Genomic DNA, 23,477 nt, shown 5'->3' with positions numbered 1-23,477 from the left:
TGTATTGCTTTTGGCCTTACGGAGTACCTGCTTTGATTCACATTTGCGTGTGCTGTGAATAGCAAAGCCCTTTCCCTATCATTGAGCTCATCCCAGTCTCTTCAAGGGAGACAGAGGATACGTACTAATATATGACCGATCCTCCTGTGAAGTGTATACCAAGAATTATTAAAGCACAGAGGCGACCAAGTGGGTCATATTTACAGCACAGGCTCAAATGTGTTGGATCACAGAAACCTATTAATGGTACTTGGTACAGGTGAGATAGTACAGGGGAGAGGTTTAAAGGTTTGGCTTAGCATCAGATATACTTGGTTTCAAGTCCTAGTTCCACAACTGAATTTTGTAACTTTAGCCAAATTACTTATCTTCTAGAACTTTAGCTTCCACATTTTAAAAAACAAGGGAGGGCTTCCCTGGTGGCGCAGTGGTTGAGAGTCCACCTGCCGATGCAGGGGACACAGGTTCGTGCCCCGGTCTGGGAAGATCCCACATGCCGCGGAGCGGCTGGGCCCGTGAGCCATGGCCACTGAGCCTGCACGTCTGGAGCCTGTGCTCCGCGGCGGGAGAGGCCACAACAGTGAGAGGCCCGCGTACTGCAAAAAAAAAAAAAAAAAAAAAAACAAGGGAAATAAATATCATATAGAGTTATTATAAGTATTAAATACTTAAAGTTGCTTAAGCTTGGGACATAATGAGCATTCAACAAATGTTATCTGTTATTAGTATTACAATTATTGTTATTTCAGAAGGCACAGAGAATGACTGGAGGAGTCTTGAAGGCTTCACAGCAGAGATGCCACTTGGCCTGAGTTCCCAGATTGGTATCACAAAAATGGAAAGAGAGAGAAGGGTATTCCAGGCAGAGTGGCAGCATGTGCAGAAAGGCACATGGAGGTGGGAAATAGAGTGAAGGGAGACTGTTATCATTTCTAGCGATAAATTAGGAAGTCAGTTGAAGGAGAGGAAGCCAGTGAGAGAAATATTCAGCAATTGGTTACTAAGTAAGGATTATAAAAAGGGTAACCCTATAATTTGTCATCTAAATTGGGGTGGTTTTAGAGATGAATGGGGATGCTATTAATCATTTTGCTGGGACAACAGCCATAAACTAGTACTGTCCAGGTAAACACATTGCATGGTTCCCCTAGGAGTTAGAGAGAGGGAAGAATCAGAGGTCATTCTTCAAGCTTAGATACTGGAATTTATAGTAAAACACAACATGCAGTGTACATGGGATGTTTGAAAAAGGGGGATAATGAATGATTTTGGCAAGCAAGCAAGCTAAGAAGAGCTAGTTGAGAGAAACTGCATTGGAGGAGGAGAATGGAGAGGAGAAACAGGTTTTTGCTGCTTCTGTTTTTGTCCTGAAGAGTAGATTGAATTTAAAATTGTCCTGCTTCCTGAGTTTTAAAATGATCTGTGGAATAACTCCTTGAGATTTTATATCTCAGATGTATTAAAGATATAGAAATATGTGTAATATATGTGCCCATTCAGATGATCATAGTACACAGACAGGTGCATGAATGGACAGAATACTAGAGTACTTGATGCTGGTCGGTCTCCACTCTGTCACTTAGATTTATGACCTTGGGTGAGAATGTTAAGCCCTTTAAACCCCTATTTTTTGATATGTAAAATGAAGGATTATACTAAGTAATCTCAGAGTTCCCTTTTAGTCCTTAAATATTTAAGTTGGAAAGAAGGGAACATTTTTGTTACTTTCCCTCAGCATCAAAGTCTCTCAGCTATATCTCTGTTGTTGATAGCAGTGAGGCACAAGGAACGTTTTCATATTAAGAAATGTGCCAGCTTCCTGAAAGTCATTTTGGACCCCGCAGGGTAAAAATAAGTGTATGGTGTTGTACAGTCAGCCCTCCCTATCCACAGGTTCTTCATCTAATAATTCAAATAACCAGGGATCAAAAATATTCAGAAAAAAAATTACAGAAAGTTCTAAAAAGCAAAACTTGAATTTACCATGCACTGGCAATTATTTACAGAGCATTTACGTTGTATTAGTTATAATAAGTAATACAGAAATGATTTAAAGTACCTGGGAGGTTAAATGCAAATACTGTACCTTTTCATATAAGGGACTTGAGCACCTGAGGATTTTGGTATCCACGGGCTGTCCTAGACTTAATCCCCCATGGATACTGAGGGACGACTGTATAAGCAAGGCTTCCAGAATTGTCTAATTCCAAAGGGTGGTGAAGTGAAATCACTTAAAATTTTAAAATGAACTATATATTTTCCTTCCTCTCCCTACTCCCTCTTGTTCCTTTTTCTGTTTTAAGAATTACTCTTATAAGGAAGCACAGATATAACTTGGGATAGAGTCCTATGCCACAGAGTATAGGGTCAGGTGAAAGATAATTGATTGCTGGCACATATTAAGGAAGATACAGCCTCTCCTGTCTTTTGGGAAAATTACCAAAGTTAGCAGATTATTCAGTTTTTTGAAGAGCTTCTTACAAACTTGATACCTGGAAATCATCTGACCAGTTGTTACCTAACCTCTGGAAATATATCAGTTAATCTCCCAATAGCAGTATGAGAGAATACCCCTTACCTTACATTATGGCTTATTTGATAGATTTAAAAATGGTATCTAGTTTAATTTTTATGTATTGATTTGTGTAGTTAAAATTTTTTTTCTTTTTAAATTTATTTATTTTTGGCTGCGTTGGGTCCTCGTTGCTGCATGCAGGCCTCTCGTTGCAGCGAGCGGGGGCTACTCTTTGTTGCGGTGTGGTTTAAAAACTTGGTTTTTAAAGTCGTTGTTTAGCCCTCTTACCCCATTGGAACCTTAAAATCATTATAAGTCCTCTAGTTAAGCCTAAGGACAGCTTTTATGCTGAGTGTCTGAGTTTCCCTCAGCATTCCTGACACCTTGGCAGTCTTTCCTTGTCTTCAGGGAAGAGGTTCTTTTTATTGCAGATGTATGTTGTTTTATCAGGTTAGTGTTTAAAGAAAAAAAGTTTCCATCAGTCTGAATGCCTTTAACCTGGGCATACATTCTTTAGTTTGTTACATTGTTCTATTATTATTTTACACCCTTTTGAGTCACATATTTAGGTCACCCATTAGTTTATAAAAGCATTTGAGTTTGTGAATCCTTTGTTAATGTTTCCTCAGGTGTTAGGTGTGCTCCCCTGATTGTTTTTGTTATCAGTAAATTATACCATAGTCTGCCCTAGTTGCTCAGACAATAAGCCTAGAAGTTGTCTTTACATCTTTGTTCTGAGACTTCACTGGTGGCGCAGTGGTTAAGAATCCCCCTGCTAACGCAGGGGACACGAGTTCGAGCCCTGGTCCGGGAAGATCCCACATGCCGTGGAGCAACCAAGCCCATGTGCCACAACTACCGAGCCTGCGGTCTAGAGCCCGCGAGCCACAACTACTGAGCCCGTGTGCTGCCACTACTGAAGCCCACACGCCTAGAGCCTGTGCTCCGCAACAAGAGATGCCACCCAAGTGAGAAGTCTGTGCACCACGATGAAGAGTAGCCCCTGCTTGCCACAACTAGAGAAATCCCGTGCACAGCAACGAAGACCCAACACAGCCAGAACATTTTTTTTAATTAAAAACAAAAACCTTTATTCCATATTCCACACCATTATATCAGCAAGTCCTATCTGGCTCATTTTCACCATCTCCACTGCTACTGTTATTCTCTAAACAACTTTGATCTCCTCTAAACAACAGTAACTTTCCTACTCATCTCCTTGCTTCTGCTTGCCTCTCTGTCTATTCTTTCTATTTATTTATTTATTTTTAAATTTTTATTTATTTATTTATTTTTGGCTGTGTTGGGTCTTCGTTCCTTTGCATGGTCTTTCTTTAGTTGCGTCGAGCGGCCGCTCCTCTTCGTTGCGGTGTGTGGGCTTCTCATTGCTGTGGCTTCTTTTGTTGCAGAGCATGGGCTCTAGGCACGCAGGCTTCAGTAGTTGTGGCATGCAGGCTCTAGAGCGCAGGCTCAGTAGTTATGGTGCACGAGCTTAGTTGCTCTGCGGCATGTGGGATCTTCCCGGACCAGGACTTGAACCCATGCCCCCTTCATTGGCAGGCGGATTCTTAACCACTGTGCCACCAGGGAAGCCCCTCTTTTTATTTATTTTTTTTATTGAGGTATAATTGACATAACACATTACATTAGTTTTAGGTGTACAACGTAATGATATTTGTATATATTGTAAAATGACCACAATAAGTCTAGTTAACAGCTGTCACCATGCACAGTTACAAAAAACAATTTTTTAATTATGAGAACTTTTAAGATCTATTGTTTTTGCAGCTTTCAAATATGCAATATAGTATTATTAACTAGAGTTGTCATGCTGTTCATTACATTCCCATGACTTATTTATTTTATAACTGGAAGTTTGTACCTTTTGATTCCCTTCACCCATTTTTCCCACCCTACCCCCCACCTCTGGCAACCACCAATCTGTTCTCTTTTTCTATGAGTTTTGTTTTGTTTTTTAATTCTACATATAAGTGAGCTCATACGGCATTTCTTTCTCTATCTGACTTATTTCACTTAGTATAATACCCTCAAGGTCCATTCATGTTATTGCAAAGGGCAGGCTTTCATTTTTTTTATGGTTGAATAATATTCCTCTGTGTGTGTACAGGTTTATTCTTAAATGTTTCCCTTGAAAGAATATAAGCTCCAGAAGCTAAGGATTTTTCTGTTTTAGTCACCAGTGGGTTCTCAATGTTTTCTATGTGATAGATGCCAGGGGGGAAAACCCACACATGTGAGTGTGTATGTGTGTGCATGCATACACACACATACACACCTTTCTAAAGAATGAGTGTAGGCGAATTCTCTCCGATTTATGAAAGAAGTATGTTTTGGTCCTTTTTCCTGGTGCCATTTATGTATTAATTTACTTCCTAATCTTCATAATGTTTCTCAACTGGGGGCAATACTTCTTTATCCCCAGGGTTTGTATATGTTAAACACATGTGTTATTTATTACAATGGCTGTTTTAAAGTCATTGAATGGGACTTTGAAAAGTCAGTTTACATATAAATAATGAAATGTGAAACATTCAAATAGCCTCTTATGATAACAGTAAATTACATCAGCATCTTGCTTATATTTGTATAACTATTTGGAGTCTCTGGCTCTCTCTCAGTGGCTTACAATAAGGGTCAGCAAACATTTTCTGTTAAGGGCCAGATCGTACACATTTTTGGTTTTGCAGCCAACTGTCTCTTTCACCACTACTCAACTCTGCCATTGTTGCATGAAAGCAGCCATAGACAATATGTAAATGAATGGCTGTGGCTGTTCCAGTAAAACTTTCTAAGTATCCTGTAATTTTCATATGTCAAGAAATATTGTTCTTTTAAAATTCCCCCAACTATTTAAAAATGTAAAAAATTTTTATATCATGGGAAGTACCAAAATAGGCATGTGGCCCCTGGGCCATAGTTGCTGGCCTCCTGTCTACAATTACCTCTGTACTGAAGCATCCTGTCATATACAAATAGACAGTAAATGATGGTGGCCTCTCTTTGGGTAGAAACAATATAGGTTATGTAAAGAGAAATGAATTTTATTTATTTTTTAAACCTGCCAAATAAATTTTTAAATTTTTATACAATTTTTAAAGGTTACTTTCCATTTACAGTTATTACAAAATATTGACTATTTTCCCGTGTTGTACAATACATACTTGACACCCAGTAGTTTTGTATCTCCCACTGCCCCACCCCTATATTGCCCCTCCCCCCACACTGATAATCACTAGTTTGTTCTCTATATCTGTGAGTTTGCGTCTTTTTTGCTATATTCACTAGTTTGTTGTATTTTTTAGATTCCACATATAAGTGATATCACAGAGTATTTGTCTTTATCTGACTTATTTCAGTTAGCATAATGCCCTCTAAGTCCATCCATGTTGCTACAAATGGCAAAATTTTCATTCTCTTTTATGGCTCAGTAGATACCGTTTTGTGTGTGTGTTTGTGTGTGTATCACATCTTTTTTATCCATTTATCTTTTGACGGACACTTAGGTTGCTTCCATATCTTGACAATTACAAATAATGCTGCTGTGAACATTGGGGTGCATGTAACTTTTCAAATAAATGTTCTTTCTTTTTTTGATATATACTCAGGAGTTGAATTGTTGGGTCATATGATAGTTCTGTTTTTATTTTTCAGAGCATTTCCGCACTGTTTTCCACAATAGCTGCAGCAATTTACATTCCCACCAACAGTGTACAAGGGTTCCCTTTTCTCCACATCCTCGCCAATATTTGTTATTTGTGTTCTTTTTAATTCAGTTCTTCTGCCCACTTTTTAGTCGGGTTGTTTTTTTTTTTTGATGTCATGTTGTATGAGCTGTTTACATATGTTAGGTATTAATGCCCTATCCATCATATCATTTGCAAATATTTTCTTCCATTTACTAGGTTGTCTTTCCATTTTGTCCATGGTTTCCTTTGCTGTGCAAAAGCTTATAAGTTTAATTAGGTCCCATTTGTTTATTTTTGCTTTTATTTTCTTTACTTTAGGAGGTGGATCCAAAAAAATATTGCTGCAATTTATGTCAAAGAGTATTCTGCCTATGTTTTTCTCTAGGAGCTTTATACTGTTTGGTCTTACATTTAAGTCTTTAATCCATTTTGAGTTTATTTTTGTGTATGGTGTCAGAGAGTGTTCTAATTTATTTCTTTTACATGTAGCTGTCCAGCTTTTCCAGCACCACTTATTGGAGAGACTGTCTTTTCTCCATTGTATATTCTTGCCTCCTTTGTCATAGATTAATTGACCGTAAGTGCTTGGGTTTATTTCTGGGCTCTCTATCCTGTTTCATTGATCTATGTGTCTGTTTTTATGCCAGTATTGTACTGTTTTGATGACTGTAGCTTTTTTTATAGTCTGAAGTCAAGGAGCATGAATTTTCCAGCTCTGTTTTTCTTTCTCAAGATTGTTTTGGCTATTTGGGGTCTTAGGTGTTTCATATAAATTTTAAAATTTTTTGTTCTAGTTCTGTGAAAAATGCCATTGGTATTTTGATAGGACTTGCATTGAATCTGTAGATTGCCTTGGGTAGTATGGTCATTTTAACAACATTGATTCTTCCAATCCAGGAACATGGTATATCTTTCCATCTGTTGTGTCGACTTCAGTTTCTTTCATCAGTGTCTTAGAGTTTTCGGAGTATAGGTCTTTGCCTCCTTAGGTAGGCTTATTCCTAGATGTTCTGTTCTTTTTGATGCATTGGTGAATGAGACTGTTTTCTTAATTTCTCTGATAGTTCGTTGTTAGTGTATAGAAATGCAACAGATTTCTGCACATTAATTTTGTATCCTGCAACTATACCAAATTCATCGATGAGCTTTAGTAGTTTTCTGGTAGCATGTTTAGGATTTCCTATGTGTAGTATCATGTCATCTGCAAACAGTGACAGTTTTACTTCTTCCTTTCCAATTTGGATTTTTAAAATTTCTTTTTCTTTTCTGAATGCTGTGGCTAGAACTTCCAAACCTGTGTTGAATAAAAGTGGCAAGAGTGGGCATTCTTGTCTTGTTCCTGATCTTAGAGGAAATGCTTTCAGCTTTTCACCATTGAGTTTGATGTCAACTGTGGGTTTGTCATATATGACATTTATTATGTTGAGGTATATTCCCTCCATGCCCACTTTCTGGAGAGTTTTTATCATAAATGGATGTTGAATTTTGTCAAAAGCTTTTTCTGCATCTATTGAGATGATCATATGGTTTTTATTCTTCGATTTGTTAATGTTGTGTATCACATTGATTGATTAGCAGCTATTGAAAAATCCTTGCATCCCTAGGATAAATCCCACTTAATCATGGTGTATGATCTTTTTAAGGTATTGTTAGATTTGGTTTGCTGGTATTTTGTTGAGGATTTTTGCATCTATTTTTATCAGTGATATTGGCCTGTAATTTTCTTTTTTTGTAGTATCTTTGTCTGGTTTTGGTATCAGGGTGGTGCTGGCCTCATAGAATGAGTTCAGAAGTGTTCCTTCCTCTGCAGTTTTTTTGCACTGTTTCAGAAGGATAGATGCTAACTCTTTTCTAAATGTTTGGTAGAATTCATCTGTGAAGCCATCTGGTCCTGGACTTTTGTTTTGGGAGTTTTTAAATTACTGATTCAGTTGCAGTACTGGTAATTGGTCTGTTGGTGTTTTCTATTTCTTCCTGGTTCAATTTTGGGAGATTGTGCCTTTCTAAGAATTTGTCCATTTCTTCTAGGTTGTCTATTGTATTGGTGTATAGTTGCTTGTAGTAGTCTCTTATGATCTGTTGTATTTCTGTGGTATCGGTTGTAACTTCTCCTTTTTCACTTCTGATTTTATTGATTTGGACCTTCCCTTTTTTTCTTGGGTAGTCTGGCTATAGGTTTATCAATTTTGTTTATCTTTTCAAAGAACCAGCTTTTAGTTTCACTGATCTTTTTTTGTTTTTTAGTCTATATTTCATTTATTTCTTCTTTGATCTTTATGGCTTCTTTCCTTCTACTAATTTTAGGTTTCATTTGTTCTTCTTTCTCTAATTGCTTTAGTGAGGTTAGGTTGTTCATTTGAGATTTTTCTGGTTTCCTGAGGTAAGCTTGTATTGCTCTAAACTTCCCTCTTAGAACTGCTTTTGCCATATCCCCTAGGTTTTAGTTCAGCTTTTTTTTTTTTCATTTGTCACTAAGTATTTTTTAACTTCCTCTTTGATTTCTTCAGTGATCCATTGGTTGTTTAGTAGCATATTTTCTGTCCTCCATGTGTTTGTGTTTAGTAGCATATTTTTCATCCTCCATGTGTTTGCAGTTTTTTTTTCTTGTGGTTAATTTCTAGTCTCACAGCATTGTGATTGGAAAAAGATGCTTGATATGATTTCAGTTTTCTTAACCATATCAAGGCTTGTTTTATGGCCTAGCCTGTGATCTATCATGGAGGATGCTCCATGTGCTCTTGAAAAGAGAATGTATTCAGCTCCTTTCACATGGAATGCCCTTCATATATCAGTTAAGTCCATTTGGTCTAATGTGTCATTTAAGGTCTGTGTTTCCTTACTGATTTCCTATTTGGATGATCTGACCATTGATGTAAGTGGGATGTCAAAGTCCCCTACTATTATTGTGTTACTGTCGATTTCTCCTTTTATATGTTAATATTTGCCTTGTATATTGAGGTGCTCCTATGTTGGTTGCATATGTATTTGAATTTTTTATCTTATTCTTGGATTGATCCATTGATCATTATGTAGCGTCCTTCTTTGTCTCTTGTAACAGTTTTTATTTTAAAGTCTATTTTGTCTGATATAAGTATTGCTACTCTGGCTTTCTTTTGATTTCCATTTGCATGGAATACTTTTTTCCATCCTCTTTCAGTCTGTGTGTTTCTCTAGATCTGAGGTGAGTCTCTTGTAGATAGCATATATATAGACCTAATTTTTGTTTTCATTCAGCCACTTTATTCCTTTTGGTTGGAGTATTTAGTTCGTTTATGTTTAAGATAATTATTGATATGTATGTTCTTATTGCTATTTTGTTACTCGTTTTTTATTTGTTTTGTAGGTCTTTTTTTTTTTTTTTTACCTGTCTTCTTTTGCTCTCTTCTATTATGATTTTATGACTATCTTTAGTGTTATGTTTGGATTCCTTTCCTTTTTTGTGTATATATATCTATTGTAGATTTTTGGTTTGCGGTTAGCAGTCTATATATATACATGATTGTTTTAAGTTGCTGATCTTTTAATTTCAAATGCATTTTTTTTGGCTGTGCCACGCAGCACATGAGATCAACAAGCAGGATCTTAGTTCCCCAACCAGGGCTCGAACCTGTGTCCCCTGCAGTGGAAGCGTGAAGTCTTAACTGCTGGACCACCAGGGAAGTCCCTCAAATGCATTTTTAAACCCCTACATTTTTTAGTCTTCTCCTCTCATGATTACTGTTTTTGATATCATATTTTACATCTGTTTTGTGTATCCCTTAACTGCTTATTGTGGATATAGATGACTTGACTACATTTTTTTGTCTTTTTAACCTCCCTGCTAGCTTTATGTATGTATGATCTCCTACCTTTAGTGTGTGTTTACCTTTACCAGTGAGCTTTTTTATTTTGTAGTTTTCTTGTTGCTAGTTGTGTCTTTTTTTGCCTAGAGAAGTTCCTTTAACATTTGTTGTAAAGTTGGTTTGGTGGTGCTGAACTCTTTTAGCTTTTACTTGTCTGTAAAGCTTTTGATTTCTCCATCAAATCTGAATGAGAACCTTGCCAGGTAGAATATTCTTGGTTGTAGGTTTTTCCCTTTAATCACTTTAAATATATCATCCTACTCCCTTCTGGCCTGCAGAGTTTCTGCTGAAAAATCAGCTGATAGCCTTATGGGAGTTCCCTTGCTTTTAATATTCTCTCTTTATCTTTATTTTTGTCCTTTTGATTATGGTGTGTCTTGGTGTCTTCCTCTTGTGTTAATCCTGTGTGGGACTCTGCACTTCCTGGACTTGGGTGACTGTTTCCTTTCCCAGGTTAGGGAAGTTCTCAGCTATTGTGTCTTCACATATTTTCTCAGGCCCTTTCTCTCTCTCTTCGTCTCAGACGGCTATAATGTGAATATTAGTACAGTTGATATTGTCCCAGAGGTCTCTTAAACTGTCCTCATTTCTTTTCTTTCTTTTTTCTGTTCAGCAGCAGTGATTTCCACGACTCTGTCTTCCAGCTTACTGGTCCATTCCTCTGTATCATTTAGTATGCTATTGATTCCTTCTAGTGTATTTTTCATTTCAGTTATTGTATTCTTTATTTCTGTTTAGTTCTTTATATTTTCTAACTCTTTGTTAAAAACTTCTCACTCTGTGTATCCATTCTTCTCCTGAGTTCTTTTATCATCTTTACAATCATTACTCTGAACTCTTTCTTGGGTATTTGCCTGTGTCTCCACTTCATTTGGTTTTTCTTCTGGGGTTTTATCTTGTTCCTTCATCTGGAACATGTTTCTCTGCCACCTCATTTTGTCTGAGTTGCTATTTGTATTTTTATGTATGTGGTAGGTTAGTTACATTTCTCAAACTTGGAAAAGTGGCCTTCTATAGGAGACATCCTATGCGTCCCAGCAGTGCACTCCCCTCTTGTCACCCAAGCTATATGCTCTAGGGGTTCCTCCTAAGAGGGCTGAGTGACTCCTGGTGTGGACGGCTGACTGTGTGGGTGGTCTGGTAGGCTTTGTTGGCTCCTAGTGTGATTGGTTGCCAGGCCGTGCCTTGTGTGGATGCTGCTAGCTGCTCTGTGGTGGGGCCTGGTCATGAGGTGGCTTGTTTTAGGTCCCTAGGGGGCCCTTGGGCTAGTGCTGGCTCGCTGGTGGGTCAGGATCCCAAAGACTCCGAGGCTGTTGCCTGTATTACACCAGGTCCTGGGATTAGTGCCTGGGGTTAGTAGTGGTGTACAGAGCTGGTTCCTGAATTCTGGCTGAAGGGCCCAGGGATCCTAGAACTTGTTTCAAGTCGTTGGTGGGGGAGCCAGTTCCTGACACAGTTCGGTATGGGATCCAGGGTGTCCTGAAGCTTGTGTTGGCCTGCTAGTGGACCGGGCCTGGGCCAAGCTAGTCGCAGGATAAGGTCTGGCCTGCTGTGAGTGGGCTGGGTCTGCAGGATCATAGTTTTCTTGCATCCGGTGTCTGCCCCTTGTTGGATGAGGCTGTTCTAGAGGCTAATGCAGGCTTCCTGGAGGGAGAGGGCAGTGCCTGCCCATTGGTGGGTAGAAGTGGTTCTTGGCCCTTTGGTGGGCAAGGGCATGTCTTGGCGCATGTCTAGAGGTGACTGTGGGATCACGACGTCTTTTAGCAGCCTGTCTGCTGATGGGTGGGACTCTGTTCCTGCAGAGTTGCTTTGCCTGAGGCATCCCAGCACTGGTGCCTACAGGCTGTTGTGTGGGTTTAGGGTTAGGTGATGGAACTAGTGAGTGAAGATGGCAGCCGCCAGCAGCAGTGGTCAGACAGTAGAATGTTCCCAAATATGGCTGCCACCAGTATCTGTGTCCTCAGGGTGAGCCACAGCCACCCCCCCACCCACCCACACACATACCTCTCCAGGAGACTGCCCAAGACCAGCAAGTAGGTCTGGCCCAGGCTCCTATCAAGTTACTGCTTTTGACCTGGGTCCCAATGCGCATCAGATTTTGTGTGCACCCTTTTAAGAGTGAAGTTTCTTTTGCCCTCAGTCCTATGGGGCTTCTCAAATTAAGCCACTCTGGCCTTCAGAGCTCTGGGGTTTCATCTTCCCAGTGCAGGACCCCTGGACTGGGGAGTTTGACATGGGTCTCAGAACTCTCACTCCTATGGGAAATCCTTTGCAATATAACTATTCTCCAGTTTGTGGGTTGCCCACCCAGGGGTATGGGATTTGATTATATCATGAGTCTGCCCCTCCTACCCGTCTTGTTTTAGTTCCTTCTTTATGTCTTTAGTTGTAGAAAATCTTTTCTGGTAGGTTCCAGTCTTTTTCATTGATGGTGGTTTTGAAGACAGTTGTGATTTTGGCGTGCTCATGAGTGAGATAACTGAGTCTTTCTACTCTGCCATCTTGACTGCTCTCGAGAAGTGAATTTTAAATTCTACAAAGAATATTAAAGACAATCCCAGATTTTGTTGCCTCGTTTTATCTGTTGGTACTCTATTTAAAAAAAATTAATTCTTCCATTGGGCCCACATCTACCAGTATCCCTTCAGGCCAGTACTTCAAATTTAATATGTAAATCTTCAACAGAGTAGATTCTCAAGTAGAGTTCATAAAGGAAATTCACTTCTTGGGTACTGTCAAGTGTCTGATATCTTGCCATTCTTTAAATAAGCTTCCTTAACATTGTACTTGAAAAGTGAGAATTTTTTTTCTTCTGCCAATCAGAACTTTGATCTTGAAAAATTTGATGTGGGGAGGGAATTTAGCATTGACATAAATAATGAACTGTTGAAACAATGTGATGTTGCCAAATAAACCCTAACCTTTTAACCTGACTTCCTGAGCATCTTTGTTGAATTATTTTATGTTTTGATATCAATTGCCCTTCCAGTCTGATTTTTATAAATTTTAACTCCTACCAATAGTGAAAGTGACTGAAGTGCAGTGATTTTGAAATTCATTAAATATATTCTCAACAGGGTTGATCATGTCACCTGAGAAGAGATGAAATTAGAGGTTAGCTAAAATTTGAGATTATCCTAAATTAAAATTAATCTGAAACAAGATTAAAGTATTGATGTATGTTGTATGTTAGTATGTTATTTTCTTGGTCCTGTCAGAGGTTTAGAGAATGTTAAAGCTGAAAGGCACTGTAGGATCTTTAGTTCCTTTTCAGTTTACAGCTAAGGATTACCTTTGTGTGTGTGTGTGTGTTTTTTTTGGCTGCGCCGTGTGGCATGTGGGATCTTAGTTCCCTGACCAGGGATCGAACCTGCACCCCCTGCATTGGAAGTGTGGAGTCTTAACCACTGGACTGCCAGGGAAGTCCCCAGCTGAGGAAATTGAGTACTTTTCCTAGCATTCTGTGGCTATATAACTAAGTACTAGACACTTGGATTTGGAACTATGAGTTAACCAACATGTTATCTCACTCCTTTCTTATAAATCTTTATGCATAACATCTTCCTAGGGCTTTGTTGTTGGAAAAATGTCTGTGCAGTTGTCTTTTTAATATGATTGAAGGTATTTTAATCTTAGATTGAAAAACTCTCTGATCTATACAGATTTATAGGTATCAGCAGTCTTTTACTGTCTTAAAACTCTCACCTTAACCATGTATGTCATTTATTTTGGTGACCTACTTTCAGCAGTTACCCTTTTTCATTGGTTACTAATTTCTCTGACTATTGAAGTAGTTAATATTTTCTTTCTTTCTGGTAAAGGACACAATTTACAGATCTTTCTTTCCTGGGTTATGTGGATAACTATTTAATAAATATTAAATAGTATAGACTCTTTCCTTTGTTCTAGAGCTGTTTTCAACCTTAGAATTGAACTGAGTCCCTATAGTCATCCCTCAGTATCCACAGAAGATTGGTTCCAGGACCCGCAGATAGCAAAATCTGTGGATATTTAAGTCTTTTAGGTATTAATGGCTAGTACAATCGGGTCTGTGTATCTGTGGTTCACACATCTGCAGGTATAGAGGGGTGACTTATTTTCACTTACAGCTGGGAACCCTTCCTAATTTTTGAATTTTAATAATAGAATTTTTTCCCACTGGAGCTAAGGATTCCGAGTAGAGTAATCATGGTAGTACTATCCATTTGACAGTGATTCAAAGTGAAAATAGAAACTCTTTCATTTTTTACATATGGAAATATAATTTTAGTGGTCTTCATTTAGAAGTTTTTGTGGAATATGAGTACTTTCATGGTCTATAATGAATAGGTGAAATAATGCTATTTTTCCCATTTTTATCTGTTATTTTATACATTACATATAGTCCTATATAAATTGTATGTTGTACATTGTGAAAAGCATTGTTAGTTAAATGACATATGGTAAATGATAGGTGTTTAACTTATGTATTTCATTTTATATTCCTACTGTATGTGAGACTTACTGACGTGAAAATATTTTTCATTAACTCCCATTTTTGAGTGGCCCTGTCTACCCCCAATTTCCCCCTCCCCTCCAAAAAAAAAAGTCCGAATTGTGCAGGGAGCTCTGCTCTGATAGCAGTGATAGAATTCAATGTAGACGATTATAGCTATCAAAAAATTGACCTTAGATCTCCGAGGAGAGACACTGCTTTGTTATGTGGCTTTTGTGTAACCCTCAAATCCAGAACAAATACCTAACTGGAATGTGATGCAGATTGAATGTTCTTGTTCTTTCTTGTGTAATTCTTTTTCCCTCTAAGTTGAACAATGCCTGCAATTTTTTTCAACCTACTCTGCTAGAATTTTGATGGGCATTTTTTATTCCATATACTGGCTGATTGAAAAGGATAGTTTTCTCTTAGCTCTGAGAAGCCAGATACTTTACTCAGATTTCAGACTCTGAAAAGATATCATCCTTGACCCAGAATCTAAAGACATTTTAAGGTGAAAGTTTCTTTAAAGGCTTTCCAAGTTGCATTTCATCTGAGTGGTTATATGGACAAATGATAAGAATCACCTTTCAGTATTGTTTTCTTGAATCAGTAACTGGTTTTAAGACCCATCATGTTTTGTTTGTCCTCTTTTTGACTGATGAACTACTTTGCTAGGTAATTTATAAATGAAGTTGACCAAGTCCCTTTGGTCTTGACTGGGAGGATGCTAAATTCTCTCTCAGATGTGACATCACTGTTAGATTGAAAGTCTGTCCTTAGAAGGAACACTGGAGAATGCATTGTACTAATGATTGTTGTGCTGTCTTCTCTTGCTGTGGTTAATATTAATCATCTCTTTTCCTTCCCCTTTCCCGCTGCCGCTTTTCCTTTTCTTCCTTGTCTTCCCATGTACTTTTTGAATTTATTATACTGGCCTATATATTTTTTACTTGCTTTCCGTTTTTTTTTTTTTTTTTTTTTAAATTTTGTGATCTCCTGCCCTACTTTGTCTTCCCCACTTGCCTTGGGTTCCATGTTGCTAGTTTTTATGTTCGCACGCTCATTATCACCCTTTTTTGTACTTCAAATCCCAGCAGCTGCCCAGCCAGGTCCCTGAGCACAGCCCTGTGGTTTATGGGACTGTGGAGAGCGCTCATCTTGCTGCCAGCACCCCTGTCACTGCAGCTAGCGACCAGAAGCAAGGTTTGTGTATGACTTTTCCTCCCTCTTACCTTTAGTCTCTTTCTTTTTTTTCTTTTTTTAATTAATTACATTGCCCTCAGTATTTAGGAATAAAAGTAAAACATGAGGATTATTTAGATACCCACTTTTAAACAGAGCTTTGAGATGGAAAATCAAAGTGTTCTACCTCTAAGGAAGTAAAGTAGGTATGATTAGTAAAAATTTTTCCTACATTTTATTAATGCCTCACTGTCAATGTATGTTTATAGGTAAAGGCTTTAGCTGCCTTAAACTATTTCTTTTGGAACAAGGTTGGGGAAAATAAATCTATGTATATATTTCTTTATAAGAGCAACAGTTTTGTTTATAAGTTCAACATGTTCATGTGTATCTTGCTATTTTTAAAAACATAAAATGTTTCTTCTTACAAGTTTGGCTTCTGTAGCCTCAGTTGGGGACAGTACTGAGTTCACATCCTGAATCCATCAAGCACTATTTGGTCTTGATGAGTCATGTTGTATATCTCAATTTCTTCAGTTACAGAATGGAATGAAGAATACCTGCCTCACAGAGTTGTAGTGGGGACATGCCAAGCATTTGAAAAGCACTTAGTAAATTATAGCCGTTATTATTATGCAGGAATCATACTAAGGTCTCTACTGTTGACCTTGAACATGAAGTACCAAATGTTTGGTGAAATAAGTACACATACTGCCTCTTGGATTATAAATAGGAAACTTTAAGGGAAATCTCATGCCAGAAAGTGGGTTATCACAGTCTCTCTTTCCTGCCTAGTTGGATTTAAGTTGACCTTAGCTAAAATTGGGAGACAATTCATTAGACACAGAAGGAAGCAAGTTAGTTTGTTCATGTTTCTGATTTCATTCTAAGAATGAATAGAAGTCATATGTGTTTTCTGTTTTCTTGAATTATTTATTCCTCCAAACCCCTTAATATTCCATAGCTGATGTATACTTTCTGTACTTTCTAAAAATTATTCTTTAAAAAGCATTGGGGGGCTTCCCTGGTGGTGCAGTGGTTGGGAGTCCGCCTGCCGATGCAGGGGGCACGGGTTCGTGCCCCGGTCCGGGAAGATCCGGGAGGTGAGAGGCCCGCGTACCACAAAAAAAAAAAAAAAAAAAAAAAAAAAAAAGGCATTGGGAATTGGCACACAGTCAAAGTGGAGGTATTTAGTGGCATTGTTTTTTCAGTGGATTGCAAGATGATAACACAAACTTCTAATGTGTGGTTTCAATGTTTCTTTACGGCGTGCAAAGATAATATGGTGTTCTTTCCCTTTAGTATTCAGGAGCCTAGGAGACTTGGACAGAGACAAGTCCTAAATTTTGTTTTATGAAATAGTTTTAAATCACAAGATAGGTAATAAATCCTAAACTGACATGCTTCTAAAAGTTGCAGTGTCAAATACTTCTTTCAGCAGTGTTCAGAGTTAGAGACTCATAAACGCTTAAAGTTAAAATTTTTAATATTAAAGCCGTTCACCTTGCAGGAGTGCAGTTCGTAGGTATTGTGGAAGACTACTTCCTACCACCAATGATCAAGCAATTTTGAGTCAAAATTCAGAATATTTTCAATCTGAGTGGAGAATTTTCAGGGTATTCCCTTCAAAATGTCATTACTTTTGCACAGTTATAATCCTTTTGCTAGTTAGAATCGTGCTAAACATACTGAATAATTACCATGCAGAGAGGCCTTAAAATATATCCTTTACGCTGACTTTCTCTAGCTGGGCTGCAATACAAGGAATTCATAACATATCTTGATGGTGATAGCTCTGACCTAAGATTTTTGGATTAGGTAGACACCTGCATCTTACCATATTTAGGCCTTGATTTACAGAAGGAGGAATGTAGAATGCTTTGCTTTTTATGCTTAGTGGAAATTTGAATAATAAAATCAACATTTCAAATTGATGTTTGATATAGATATGAGTGAATTGGAAAATGTTCGACATTACCTTGATGAAAAGAAAAACTTCTGTTTTAAGTATATCTCATAGAGCTTATAGTAACTTTTTGGAACTACTGCTGTCTTCCTCTAGTACCAGCTGTTCTCCAGAAAACTCAGTAATTCTAATCTTCTGTTTCTAATTCTGTCCATAACTTGTCAATATATAGAATAGTTTTCAGAGTAGTTTTCTTTTTTAAACTAAATATATGTAATTCAAATAACATTAGAAAGGGTTCATCATTTTTCAGAGAATTTTTTAACAGTTAAGAAAGTTTTTAAAAATTTCTTCTTAACTGTAGATTCATTTTGAAATTAAAGTAGGATACAAAAATGCACTGTTTTAAAAAATTGTTATATTACCCCCAGAGACAATAGATTCTGCATTCTGCAGTCAGATTGGTTTTTCTCTCTTGATGGAAATATCATTACTGAGGGTTTGTACTGGGATCCCATTTTAGCCCCAAAGTCTCCCACTAGCTTGATTCACCTAAATACTTCTTTTTCCATAAACTCCCCCTTTTCCCCTCTGAATTGGAAGAATTTAGGATTTGAGATCATTTTTAGGTTCTTGAATTGGAAGAATTTAGCATTTGAAATCATTTTTAGGTTCTAGTTATATGACCTTGGACCTGTGACTTAATTTCTAGAACCCTCAGTTTCCCCCTCTGTAAAATAGGAACGTAATAGTTTTTATCCCATTGGTGACTGTAAGAATTGAAGGACACTATGTATATATGGTATTTGACCCATTTCCTGGTACATATTAAGTGCTTAATAAACGTTAGCTGCCATAATTAAGTGTCTGATTTTCTCAGTTTTTGATGTGAACAGCTGGAATAGTTACATGAAGACCAAGTTTCCAGACAAATATGCCATTTCCCATTTGTTTTGGTACTTGATAAAAACCCAAGGAAGGGCTTCCCTGGGGACGCAGTGGTGAGAGTCCGCCTGCCGATGCAGGGGACACGAGTTCGTGCCCTGGTCTGGGAGGATCCCACATGCCGCAGAGCGGCTGGGCCCATGAGCCATGGCCGCTGAGCCTGCGCGTCCGGAGCCTGTGCTCCGCAACGGGAGAGGCCGCAGAGGTGAGAGGCCCCCGTACCGCAAAAAAAAAAAGAAGAGAAAACCCGAGGAAGACCTCACCTTGACTTGTAGAAAGACTGTTGAATGAATTAAAATCTTCAGTTGGTGTGATAGTCTAGAGACACAGCTTAAATGATTGTTTGATGTTTGAAAAAATGCATTCAGCTCAGTGTATTGAGGATATGGTATGTATAATTAAATACAAATAAAAGTTATTTGAGCCTTAGTCTTAGTGCGTTTTGAAGGCTCTTGATGTAGAGTAGGTATTCAATGAATGCTATTCTGTTGTAATTCAACCAGTTGTACCAATGTAGCTCAATTGGGGCTTTTTTGGAATTTAGGACAGGACTATTCTCTGTCAAATGAGACTGTCCCTCAAATTGCAGGATGCTTAGCATTCTTGGTCTCTCCCCATTCAATGATAGCAACACCCTCTCTGTCTTGTGTGGCTCCTGACAACCAAAGGGCGCCCATCTAGGAGCTTGTTTCCACCACTCTATGAGAATAAAAGGGAGCAGTATTTTCTTTCTTATAAATTTGACATTCATTATAGAAACTATGGTTAAACAGAAAGAAAAATTATCTCTTATCTCATTATCCAGAGCCATTGTTAATAACCTGTATGTAATTCTAGACTTCCCCGTATGCATCTATGTTAGTATTCTGTATATTCTTTGTTACCAGTAGGTTTGTGCTCCACGTGCAATTTTTGTGCCCTGCTTTTTAGAAAAACATGTCTTTTATTATAAACAACTTTCTGTATAATTAAATACTCTTTTAAAAGCTTATTTCAAATGATTGCAATAATTACCATTATATGCCCAGACCATTATTTCTTTAATAAGTCCCTCGTTAGAAATTTAGTTTACTTTTCTATTATAAATATTAGTTTATAATATAAATATTTAGTTTATCTTTCTATTATAAATACTGTTGCTTTAAATATTCTAGACTTCTGTCTTTTCTCTTCAATGTTTATTTCCTTAGAAAAAATTCTTAAAGGTGAAATTCCTGCAAATTCCTAAAAATGGCCAAATGGTATAAACATTTTGAATGCAGTATATTAGATTTCAAACTACCATGGCTCTGAAAAACATACTCTTAATAGTAAAAGTTCTTAGAGAAATAAAATCAGTGTTCTTTATTTAGATCTACTCTATTATACCTTTCTGCTTTCTGTAGTAAAAGTTTAATGAATTAATTAAAGGACTTATTTCAGAAAAAGGAGCTCTCAAAATAAATTTTTTTTGTTTCTAATTTTCTTTATTAATGTTAGCTATTTCTCAAGAGCATGTAGAAGTTTCAGTCATAGGTCTGCTTTTGTTTGATATTTTTAGTATCAGAAATTTTATTTCCCAAAATTAATAATTGAATTGACATACTCTTATTAGATTGTTAATGTGAGATTTACTATTTTCTACTGTTTAATTTAATTCATCTAGGTTTCATTCAGTGGTCATAAAGGGTAATATCCTTTTTAAAATTATTTATTTATTTATTTATTTATTTATTTATTTATTTATTGGCTGCGTTGGGTCTTTGTTGCTGAGTGCGGGCTTTCTCTAGTTGCGGCGAGAGGGGGATACTCTTCGTTGCGGTATGTGGGCTTCTTATTGCGGTGGCTTCTCCTGTTGCAGAGCATGGGCTCTAGGTGCACGGGCTTCAGTAGTTGCAGCACGCGGGCTCAGTAGTTGCGGCACGCGGGCCCTAGAGCAGGTGGGCTTCAGTAGTTGCGGTGTGTGGTCTCAGTAGTTGTGGCGCCGAACTCGTTTCCGCTGCATTGACAGGCGGATTCTTAACTGCTGCGCCACCAGGGAAGTCCCAAAGGGTAATATTCTGATGTGCTTTTTAATAGTGGTATCTTATAATCTGGGTTACCCATGTAGCAGTTACTCTGGTTGAGTTGGAAAGTATTTTCATCAGGGATATTTTAATAAATACATATTTATTTTATATATATCACATATATGTAATAAATATAATAGATGTATTTCTTTGAATGTTTTTGTCTCTTGCCCTGGCAACTTAGTCTGAAGTATTTGGCATTCAGAGCCTATTGATCTTAGTCCTCCACTACAGTAAATAGGCAGAGTTAAAGAAACACTGGCCTCTAAGCCCATCAATTAAAGTGAATTTTAAGGCCAGTAAAAGTAGTTGCGGTGAATGAATTAGCCTTTAACAGCTTAATTTTACCATCTGTTTATCTGATCAACGAGCATATTTTCTTTGACAGACTTACTTAACTAAAGGTTATTGTAAACACTCATTTTCACTTATGCATAAAGATTTCTGGCAGAGAAAGTAAAGTCCCTTTCAGTTTAGATTGTCTTTCAGCAGTGCTTAAATTTTTTGTTTGCATTTGATGAACATGCTCATGAGTAGCTGTTTTTCCACTGGAGCCTGTTTATTCCACTAAGGAAACACAAGGCTGGAAACCAGTCTAAATCTCCTTTGGTTTCATCTTCCCAAGCATGAATCATGTATCAGTTTGCCTGGAATTTTAAAATATAGAAATTTTCATGAGTTAGCTTTCCTTTTGTTTTTCTGGTTTATTATGATTATCAATTTATTAACCTTTATTATGATTATCAATTTATCTCTCTCTTGCTGTCATTCTTTTTCTGTCTATATACAAATGCACATTTTCTGTATTATTTTAATATATATTGTTTATTTTTAATTGGACTTGATTGTCTGAATATTAACGTTGGTTTCTCCTTAAAGAATTTTTTTTTTATTTTATTTATTTTATTTATTTTTTCTTTTTGCGGTATGTGGGCCTCTCACTGTTGTGGCCTTCCCGTTGCGGAGCACAGGCTCCGGATGCGCAGGCCCAGCGGCCATGGCTCACAGGCCCAGCCGCTCCGCGGCATATGGGATCCTCCCAGACCGGGGCACAAACCCGTATCCCCTGCATCGGCAGGCGGACTCTCAACCACTGCGCCACCAGGGAGGCCCAAGAATTTTTTTTTTTTACAACTGAAGATACAAGATAAATTTCCATTTTTATTCCTTAACATTATTTCTAGTTATATACCTCTTTTAAGAAATGAAAGTTAATTTCTAAATGCATTTTTATGTTCAGGAACTTGATTTCACTGATAATAAACTTCATTGATAATAAATGGCACCATGATAGTTTTTATTGAAACTAGTTTTTTATACAGGTAATACATGTTCTTTATAAAAATCCCCCAAATGCAGAAATATATAGAATAAAAAATAATATCTGTATCTAATAATTTAATCTGCTGTTATTTGCCCCTGAACTGTCCTGTCCTGTCTCTATAGTGTATCCTTGGTAGAAAAATTTTCTACAGATGAAGGCTTTCTCTACCTTAAAGAAAAGCCCCATTCCCATCCCGAGAATGTTTTAGTTACAGGTTTGATTAGATTTTCCCTTTGTGTTCTTGACATAGTCATCTGGTGAATTAATTCCTTCTCTTACTTCAAAATAAATTTTATATATGTATTGGAGGTTAAGTAATAGTGGAAAATAGGGAAGAAAATATGACAATGTTTTTGGAGTGGCAAAATAAGTAATATTTTGATCTGTCTTCTGCTGCCCATGTTTTAGAGTAAGAGATTAAAAGAATTACCCTAAAATAATACAGTACAATCTCTGATCCAAAAATTATTCTTAAATGTCTTTCATTTTTTTCTTTCCCAGAAGAGAAGCCAAAACCAGATCCAGTGTTAAAGACTCCTTCCCCAGTCCTTAGGCTAGCCCTTAGTGGAGAGAAGAAAGAACAAGCAGGCCAGACATCTGAGGTTACTGCAGTAGAAGCCATACCAGAGCTTACTCTGCCTCCATCACCTACCACTGTTTCTCCACTTGCTCGAAGTACAGTTGCTTCCCCCACCTCTGCTGCTCTTAGTAGCCAGCCAGTATTCACCACTGCTACTGATGACAGATGTGAACTCTCTTCCTCAAAAGAAGACACAATTCCTATACCCAGCCCTACATCTTGCACAGAAGCATCAGATCCTTCACCAACAGATGAAATCCATGATGATATATGCAAGAAATCTTGTAGTGTAGCACCTAATGATATTCCGCTGATTTCTAGTACTAACCTAATTAATGAAATGAATGGAGTTAGTGAAAAATTACCAGCCACGGAAAGCATTGTGGAAATAGTAAAACAGGAGGTGTTGCCATTGACTCTTGAATTGGAGATCCTGGAAAATCCCCCAGAAGAAATGAAAGTGGAGAGTGTTGCAACTCCTATCACCCCTTCCATAGTTCCCTCCTTTTCTCCGTCTCCTCCAACTCCTCCAGCTTCTCCTCCTCCCACACCAGTCATTGTTCCTGCTGCTGCCTCTACTGTTAGTACTGCTAGTGGTCCCACCGCAGTTCAGAGAGTCTTAGAAGAGGACGAGAGCATAAGAACTTGCCTTAATGAAGATGCAAAAGAGATTCAGAACAAAATAGAGGTAGAAGCAGATGGGCAAACAGAAGAGGTTATGGATTCTCAGAACTTAAGTTCAAGAAAGAGCCCAGTCCCAGGTAAGCTATTCTGTTATTAATTATATTTTGCTTGTTCAACATGAAAAGGAAGCAGTGTTTGAGTTATTTTTTAATTGGCTACTTTCCTTGACTTCCAGAAACATCAAATGAATGCTGTAATTCCTAGTCTCATTTCTTCATTAGTGTGTTTATGTTTTAGTGCATCCAGCAGAGTTACTCCATTGTCTAA

General features: G+C 37.6%; 1 protein-coding gene across 12 annotated transcripts in view; it reads left to right on the top strand.

Annotated features, from left to right (window-relative positions):
- Nucleotides 1-23,477, top strand: part of EIF4G3 (eukaryotic translation initiation factor 4 gamma 3) — a 390,751-nt gene that overhangs the window by 232,880 nt on the left and 134,394 nt on the right. For 7 of the 12 annotated variants that reach the window (XM_060089099.1, XM_060089106.1, XM_060089105.1 and 4 more), the window contains 2 exons: nucleotides 15,636-15,744; nucleotides 22,448-23,287. In XM_060089099.1, coding sequence (XP_059945082.1) covers nucleotides 15,636-15,744; nucleotides 22,448-23,287 — 949 coding nt within the window. The remainder of the gene's footprint in view (nucleotides 1-15,635; nucleotides 15,745-22,447; nucleotides 23,288-23,477) is intronic. The other 5 variants (XM_060089107.1, XM_060089108.1, XM_060089104.1 and 2 more) reach the window with 1 other exon arrangement.

This window comes from Mesoplodon densirostris, chromosome 2, assembly GCF_025265405.1.
Source record: "Mesoplodon densirostris isolate mMesDen1 chromosome 2, mMesDen1 primary haplotype, whole genome shotgun sequence".
Lineage (NCBI taxonomy): Eukaryota > Metazoa > Chordata > Mammalia > Artiodactyla > Ziphiidae > Mesoplodon > Mesoplodon densirostris.
The sequence above is the reverse complement of the archived record's forward strand: the minus strand, read 5'-3'. Positions and strand labels throughout refer to the sequence as shown.